This window comes from Phodopus roborovskii, unplaced genomic scaffold, assembly GCF_943737965.1.
Source record: "Phodopus roborovskii unplaced genomic scaffold, PHOROB, whole genome shotgun sequence".
Lineage (NCBI taxonomy): Eukaryota > Metazoa > Chordata > Mammalia > Rodentia > Cricetidae > Phodopus > Phodopus roborovskii.
In genome coordinates this window covers 170,575-179,515 of record NW_026125806.1, presented here as the reverse complement: position 1 = coordinate 179,515, position 8,941 = coordinate 170,575, and the positions used below count along the sequence as shown (strand labels likewise).

Sequence of the window (8,941 nt, the reverse complement as noted above, 5' to 3'; positions counted from 1 at the left end):
TCTCATATGAATGATGTTTAATTTAGGCATTTGGTTTTTCTATAAAACATTGGGCTTTTCTACAAATTAGAATTGTCATAATACCTGAATTTTCGTTACATTTTATTTTTTATACATCTCCCCACCATAAATAATAATTCTGTTCCCACTTGTGGCTTTCATTAAGACCAGAATTTACTGAATATTATCATGATGTGCCAATTTTGTGATGCTGGTTAAGTCATTTATTCTCAATTAGGTTTAAACTGTTTTTACTTTCATTCTTTATATATAGAATGAAACTAGATTAGGTATATACTATTCTAAGGAACTTCTGTTGGATTGAAAAACTGGGTCTTGAGAAGAAGAGCTAAAGGGAATGCAGTTATGTAGGTATGCCCTACCTCTGCTGTCCTCACTGTTTGATCCCTGACAAACAGCTGAAGTTTCATTCATTTAACTATACAATCAGATACATATTTTCAACCAATTATCTCCTGTCCTTAACTGTGGACTCTATCTTGCTTTTCATTTATACTCAGATGTTTCTCAAAGGATGGTTTTGTCACTGCCAGTATCACATACTAAGTTATAGATGTTACTTTCTTCTGTGTCCATAGACTAGATTTCCTGGCCTTGTTGCTTTTTTGTTTTTTTTTTTTTTTTTTTAAGTTCTTTTGTCAATTACTTTTTCTTACATAACCTAAAAATAGATTCACATTATGTACATAAGTGATAATAGCCTGCTTTTCTCATATAAATTTTAAAACATTTACTTTGTGATATGTATGCTTACCTGAAAATTGTCTTTTTAATTTTAAATTTAAGGAGCTGATACAATACACATGGATGGTGATCAGATTATTGTGGAAGTACAAGAAACGTTTTTTTTATCTAATTCAGATGTAACTGTCCATAATTTTATTCCTGATGATCCAGACTCAATTATAATCCAAGATGTTATTGAAAATGTTGTTATTGAAGATTTTCATTGTTCACATATTTTAGAGGAAACAGATATATGTGATAATGTCATCATTCCTGAGCAAGTGCTTGATTTAGATATAACTGAAGAAATATCTTTAGCACAGTTCCCAATTCCAGACCTGTTAGCTTCTAGTATTACATCAACCTCCTTGACTATGCCTGAACATGTGTTGATGAGTGAAGCTATACATGTGTCTGAAGTGGAACATATTGAACACGTAATTCACAATAGCATAGTAGAAACAGAAGTCATCACTGACCCTCTGACAGCTGACATTTCAGAAATATTAGTAGCAGATTGTGCTTCTGAAGCAATCTTAGATTCCAGTGGGATGCCTTTGCAACAGCAAGATGATTCCAAAATCAACGCTGAGGACTGTCTTATGATTTCTTGTAAGTCTTGAGCTACAATGATTATCAAAAGTTTTTTTGCTTGTTTGTTTTTGCTTGTTTTGTTTCATTTTAGACTGGTTCTCATTATACCATTTGCTAAACTTGAACTGGTGATTCTCTTGTGTGACACTGCTAAGTACTAAAGATTTTAAGTGTGTGCCACCATGCCTGAATTATCAAGGCAGTGTTTTCTGTTTTGTCTTATATGCAAGTATCCATACTTGTTGTGTATGTATATTCAGGTGCATAAACAGGTGTTTATATTAGTGTGGAAGCCAGAGGTTAACATGGTTTCTCTTCTTGATGGTTCTCTACCTTTATTCTTTGAGACCAAGATCTCTCAGTGTACGTGAAGGTAATCATTTCTGCTAGATTAGCTGGCCAGTAAAGTTTAAGGATACACTTGTCTGCCAGCACTAAGGATGTGAAGAAGGGGAGATCATAAATTTTTATTGCCCAACTGTTATTACATAATGATTCACCATTTTAAAAACTAAAATACAATTTTGTTTTTATCTTGATCAGTAAAGTTATGTTGTCTCTACATTTGGACTCTTTGAATTTCTTAGAATTTTATGGGGTTTTATATAAATCATATCTGTAGATCTAGGCTATTCTTTCTTGATCTACTTCTTCACCTCATTTATGATTTGTCTCCTAGGATTTGAGTCTCTTTTTTTTAATTAAGACTGTATGGCATTTTATAAATCATGTGTGACTATCAGTTTCAGTGTCAGTGATATGAGGCCATTTATACTTGCGTTACTATTTTCTGCCAAAAAGAAATGTGTTAATGGTATATAATTGCAGGTTATTTGTCTCAGAGTTTCTTTTACTGCAGTGAACTCCATGACAAAAAAGCACTTGGATAGGGAAGGGATTATTTGGCTTACACAGGAAGCCAAAACAAGAACAGAAACAGGGTGAGAACCTGATGTCAGGAACTATTGCAGAGGCCATGGGGGAGTGCTGCCTAATGGCTTGGTCCCTGTGTCTTCCTCAGCCTGCCTTATAGAACCCAGGAACACCAGCCCAGGGGTGGCAGTCACATTAATTACTAATTAATGCTTACTGACTCTAACTACATTCCAGGCTTGTCGAGGGTTTTCTTAATAGGTTCCCTCCTCTCAGATGATTTTAGCTGGTATTAAGTTGACACAAAATTATTCAGCACAGTATTAAAACAGATTTTTGTCCTCTGTAAGAACAATGAATGATCTTAACCATATCTCTAGCCACATTTATACAGTATTTTCTTTGTAAATTTACTTATTAGTGTATGTATAGTATATATATATCTATATATATATGTACATATATATATACATATATATGTATGTATATATATATATATATAGATCAGAAACAGAAGGTATGCTTGTGCTCTTATAGAGGTGGAGATTAGAAGAAAATTTTCAGAAGTCATTTCTCTCCTATTATGGGTTCTGAGGATCAAATGCAGCCTGTCAGACTTTGGAGAGCTAGTACCGTTATCAAATGTGGAGCTGGCTGGTCAGCCTTGACTCAGATCTGTTTCAAAAAGAAAAAAAGCAGCCACATTTTGCTTCTATATCCTCTGTGAAGGTTTATAATGCACTCCCTGTCTTATTTAGTGGATGATGCTGGCAAAACAGATCATGAAGGTTCCACTGAGGTTACCATGCATGCAGAACCAGAAATAGATCATTATAGACTGGATGGCACATGTCCTGAAGTTATCAAGGTGTACATTTTTAAAGCTGACCCTGGAGAGGATGACCTAGGTGAGGCGGAAATCATGTATTCTCATTATATCATATATATATATATATGTGTGTGTGTGTGTGTGTGTGTGTGTGTGTGTGTGTGTGTGTGTGCATACATACACATATATGTATATTTGCATCATATATAAATACACACACACATATATATGATTTTACATTATACAATGTTCTGATTGTGTTTGTTTTGAGGCATGGTCTCACATGTAGCCCTCGCTTGCCTGTAACTCACTCTGGTTGATTTCAGACTCACAGCAGTATGCCTGCCTATACTGTAATGAAAGCATGTTTCTGAGACCTGATGTTACTCAGAATTTAAAAAGCTATTTAGGTTGGTGGAAATATTGAAAGCATGTTTGAAGATAACTTTAAGACATTTCTAATGTAATATACAGACACTGAAAAAAGTAGGCCTACTAAGTCAAATAAATGAAGATCCAAATTATTTCTCATAGTTTATTTTCTTATAGGACAAACTATAGACATTGTAGAGAGTGAAACTAACAATGATGATGGAGCTGAACTATTTGATCAGAACAGCACTATTCATGCTCCCAGAGACAAAATGGTTTATATGACTATCAGTGACTCTCAGCAGGAAGATAAAGATTATAGTAAGTAGATGGCTTAGAGTTCAGATGGATTTATGTTTCTATAAGCACTGATTCTTTTTATATGTATATATGTATCTGTGTGTATATATTTTTTTCTTATTTTACCTATCAACCCCAGTTCCCCCTCTCTCCCAAGACCCCTGACCCCCCTCCCACCCTCCCACTCCATCACCCCCACACACACTTCCTTCCAGGAAGGATAATCAAAATCTGTCAAGTCCTTTGGAGTAAGGACTAGGCTTCCCTCTTGCCTGTAGGCTAAAACACTGATTCTTTTTAAGGCAAGATATATAGCAACAGCCCTGTTATAGAAATTATATTACCATATAGCAAAGGATATCATTATCTTTCCATGTATGTTTACATTGTTGCTTTAAAAATAAATAGAAAAAAAAAAGGCACAGTGACAGACACCTGTAATGTAGCACTTGAAGGGCTGAAGCAGGCGGATTTTTAATGGCAGGTTGAATTGCAGAATAGCCTGGTATTATTATGTATGAACTTGTATTAAGAACCAAATAAATAAACAAAAAGAATAAATTACTGAAATAAAAAAGTGAAATATACCCAAACTTCATTGTATATTTACTATGATGTTTTCTAGTACTATATTTATTTTTTTCTGAGATTGTACTAAATTTAGTCACAAAAGGATTTAATAATTTGTGCTTAGATGTTGCTGAAATAACAAATGAGGTTTATGTGGAAGTGATTGTAGGAGATGAAGATGCTGGTGGCACAACAGCAGCTGTTGTACATGAACAACAGATGGAAGATAGTGAAGTGAAGGCAACTTTCACGCCTGTTGCATGTGCAACAGCCTGTGGTAAGTAACAATTTGAGGATTTAATACTGATTTACTCATTCTTGTTTGAGGTATGAGGTATATATACGTATGTAGCGGTGTGTATGAATGTGGTTGCAGGCATATGTGCATATATGTAGAGATAGTTGTATGACATTAGTCCTGGAGAGATTTTAAGAGATGTCTAGTCATTCCAGATAGGGAAACAATGACTGAAGTATGGATACCAGAAAAATCCAGCGTGGTGAGCCAGTGAGTTTATTGAAATTATTGGAATTACAGGAACAGAAATGACTCAATGAGAGCTACCTGCATTGCCAAAAACCCATGTAGCATGGCAAATGAAAGCTGAAATCCTGGAACTTCCTGTGTAACCCATGGGCATTTTTGATAGGTTACAGAGTAGCTCTTTCAGGCAACTCAAGTATTGTGACTCTCTTCCAGGTAGCATGGCTTGTATGAGCATCTTCAAATAGCTCAGTTTTCAATATATGTTTAAATTGTTGCTTTAAAAATAAATAGAAACAAAGGCAAGGTGACAGACACCTGTAATCTAGCACATGAAGGGCTGAAGCAGGGGAATTTTTAATGGCAGGTTGAATTCGCTCTCTTTCCTTACTGCCTAAATATGTTTGAGGATAAAGGGATACAGTGTGAGTAATTAATCAGGGACATCCTGAAACTTTGGATTTGTATGAGTCTTGAGCATAAGGAACTTCACTTCAAGATGTGAGGTTTCACCTTTCTTTAAAGCATTGTGTGCCTTAACAAGCTTCTTTACTAGATAGAAATTGCTACACAGAGACAAAGGACAATCTTACATACTGTTTCTCAGAAGATATAATGTACCTTGTTTTTTAAATACAGTCTCTTCTTTGGCCTCACTCACTAGACTTGCTAGCCAGAAATCAGCCTGTCTCTGCTTTTCCAGTGATGGGATTACAATTAGGCATCTCCATATTCAACCTTCGTTTGTTTGTTTTGTTTCTTTTGTTCTTGTTTTTCAACATGGTGTGTAAGTATTAAACACAAGTCCTCATACAAACACTTTATGAACTAAGCTATCCCTCCAATCTCTTATCCATTTATGGTGAAATGGTTTTTGAGGTCTTAAGATTAAATAAATATGAAGTAATTCAGTGGGTGATTTAGACAATAATGGGAAATTCAGAATATATAGTTCTTATTTCCTTTTACCTAATTAAAAGTACAGGGACTTAATACCTGGAGTTTGTTCAATTTTCTTTTGTATTGACTTCTGTCTTTACAATTTTAGAAACTGCTAGATGTGCATGTTAGGTATTTTTCCTGTACTTTTCAACTAAATGTGCTCTTAAGCCTATTACATAAATAAAGGAATTTCTGCCATTATTGAGTAATCTGATTTTACTTTTCATTGTTGTATTTAATAAAAAAAAAACCTCATTTTGTAATTTGTGTAATTTGTATATCATGTGTTTGATGCACATTTTTAGGTGAAAACCAGAATGTCACTGCAAGGCCTGTCTCTCACCTAGATGAGTCTGGTGACCTTGACAGACTGCCAAAACGAAAACTAAAGAAAAAAAGAAGACATGCGTCCAGACACTATCCAACTGGTAAGCCAGAAAAAAAATTTAGGGTGTAGTGTTCTGAAGATTATGTGAGGAAATGCTGGGGAATATCCACAAAAGTGCAATGATGGTTTTACCACTACTAAACCCCAGGTGGCTTTTGGGCATTGAATTTGAAAATAAAAATTCCCATTCATTGATATTTGTGAATTGCTTAATGATGTAATAAAAAAGACAGGATACAGAACAGAAGTTAAGAAAAAGGAACTTAACTCTCTGATTGTTTTGTTTGAACAGAATAGAAATCCATAAAATGTGTTACTCTTTCTTGGTGGGGTCCAAGACTGACCTCAAACTAGTGACAATCCAGCTTCCTCAACCTGTCCATAATTATTGGCATGTACCATCTAATTCCAGTGTTAGTTTACTCAATGTGAAGATTAAACAGTAACACTTTTCTTTGTGCATTTATTTCTGTGTTTTGTTTGAGGACAAATTCTTCATTTGCAGCTCAGCCTGGCAAAGAATTTTTCGTCCTTCTGCCACTCAATACATGAGCTACAGGCATTTACTTCCACCAGAGCATTTAAACAGACATCACTTAGAGAAACCAGGGAATATATGTTAGCAGCATATATTCATTCCTTGGTTGTTTATAGGGACAGAACAGCTTTGTACATTAAATTTTGTAGGTGTTGTTGAAGAATGACACAGATTATTGAAAGTTTGGATTGTAATAAAGTTAATTAAATGTTTAACTTTACTTACAAATTATTTCCTTTGGGTCTGTAAGTTGATAGGGCTTCATTTTTATTTAAAAAAAAATTGGAAGGAATGAAGTTAATCTAGTCATAGTGGATCCAGTTCTTTCTTGTGATTGCAATATGAATATTGAAAAGCACTGACAAGAATGTTAAAAACTGATAAAGTCCAAGAACATACTTTAATTTTATGTTTTTATAAATGTTTACTTAAAGTGGAAACAATCTTATTTTACTTATTAATACCAGTTTCCTCTTTTTCCAATCCTCCCATGGCCCCAACCAATGTCCCCATCCCACACCCTATCCCCTCCCCAGGGAGAGTGAGGCTTCCCATGGGGTATCATCAAAGCCTGTCACATCATTTAGGGCAGGGCATAGGCCCTCCCCTGTGTATCTAGGCTGAGAAAGTATCTCTCCATTGGGGAATGGGCTCCCAAAGCTAGGAACCTACTTTAGACTTAATGAAGAAATGAAAAATAAAATAAAATTTGCCTTTGTCTCTTCGTCTTTTTTAGCAATAATTGTTGGTCCTGATGGACAACCTTTAACAGTCTATCCTTGCGTGTTTTGTGGAAAGAAATTTAAGTCTAAAAGTTTCTTGAAAAGACACTTGAAAAATCATCCTGAACACTTGGCCAATAAAAAATACCACTGCACTGACTGTGATTACAGTACCAACAAGAGGATAAGTTTACATGATCACCTGAAGAGGCACAAGATGACCAGTAAGGCTGGAAAGGACACAGAGTGTGATGAGTGTGGGAACCATTTCTCCCATGCTGGGGCTTTATGTATTCACAAAACAACTCATGGAGAGAAAGAAGCCAGCAAAACATACAAGTGTAAGTTCTGTGACTATGAAACAGATGAACAAGCGTTATTGAATCGCCACCTTTTGGCAGTCCACAGCAAGAAGTTTCCTCACATTTGTGTAGAGTGTGGTAAGGGTTTCCGTCACCCGTCAGAGCTCAAAAAGCACATACGCGTTCACACTGGAGAGAAGCCCTATGAATGCCAGTATTGCGAGTACAAGTCTGCAGACTCCTCTAACTTGAAAACACATGTAAAAACTAAGCATAGTAAGGAGATACCATTGAAATGTGACATCTGTGTGCTGACTTTCTCAGACACTAAAGAGGCACAGCAACATGCTCTTACCCACCAAGAAAGCAAAACACACCAGTGTTTGCACTGTAACCATAAGAGTTCAAACTCAAGTGATTTGAAGCGACACATAATTTCAGTTCACACAAAGGACTATCCTCATAAGTGTGAGATGTGCAACAAAGGGTTCCATAGGCCTTCAGAACTCAAGAAACATGCAGCTACCCATAAAAGTAAAAAAATGCACCAGTGTAGACACTGTGACTTTAAGAGTCCAGATCCGTTTGTGCTCAGTCGCCATATTCTCTCAGTTCACACAATGAGTGTCCCATTCAAGTGTAAGAGATGTAAAAGGGGATTTCGACAACAGTGTGAGCTTCAAAATCATATGAAGACACACAGTGGCAGGAAAATGTATCAGTGTGAGTACTGTGAATATAGCACTACAGATGCCTCAGGCTTCAAGCGACACGTTATCTCCATTCATACCAAAGACTATCCTCACTGTTGTGAGCACTGCAAGAAAGGATTCCGGAGACCCTCGGAAAAGAATCAGCATATAATGAGACATCATAAAGAAGTTGACCTACCCTAAGAATATATCCTAATCGGTACAGGTGTTGAGTTTGAAACAGGAAATTTATTTTAAAAGCATTCATCCTTGCTCACACCAATATTGTGAATTTGTTAAGTGGGTATAAATACAATATTGTTTTTATTTGACTTTACATTTTATTCGGTAGGGATTCCTATGTCCTGCAAACTTTATTTACTAAGTGAGAGAAACAAATCTCCTTTAACAATATAATCCTTGATTCTATGCTGAATTTTTTGTCTGAGAAGCCTTACTACCAAACTTTACTCATCTTGATATATTTTCTAGGAAAAATCTTAGTGTTGTTAACATGGAAAGTAATTTTGATACAAACTACACATTGAGATATTGCCAGCATAAACGAGAGATTCTTCTGACATGTCT

General features: G+C 35.6%; 1 protein-coding gene across 1 annotated transcript; it reads left to right on the top strand.

Moving 5' to 3' along the window:
* The first annotated feature begins 815 nt into the window (after positions 1-815).
* Positions 816-8,557, top strand: LOC127217712 (zinc finger X-chromosomal protein-like). The gene is made up of 6 exons (XM_051178719.1): positions 816-1,359; positions 2,973-3,122; positions 3,593-3,740; positions 5,674-5,684; positions 6,017-6,139; positions 7,374-8,557. Exons 1-6 carry the CDS (start codon positions 825-827, stop codon positions 8,555-8,557), a joined length of 2,151 nt encoding a protein of 716 aa, XP_051034676.1. The 5' UTR covers positions 816-824.
* Positions 8,558-8,941: the final 384 nt, after the last annotated feature.

Coding starts and splice junctions, on each gene's coding strand:
- LOC127217712 (XM_051178719.1), top strand. CDS start 825: ATGGATGGTGATCAGATTATTGTGGAAGTACAAGAAACGTTTTTTTTA. Junction 1,360..2,972: donor GGACTGTCTTATGATTTCTT/GTAAGTCTTGAG, acceptor TGTCTTATTTAG/TGGATGATGCTGGCAAAACA. Junction 6,140..7,373: donor GTCCAGACACTATCCAACTG/GTAAGCCAGAAA, acceptor CGTCTTTTTTAG/CAATAATTGTTGGTCCTGAT.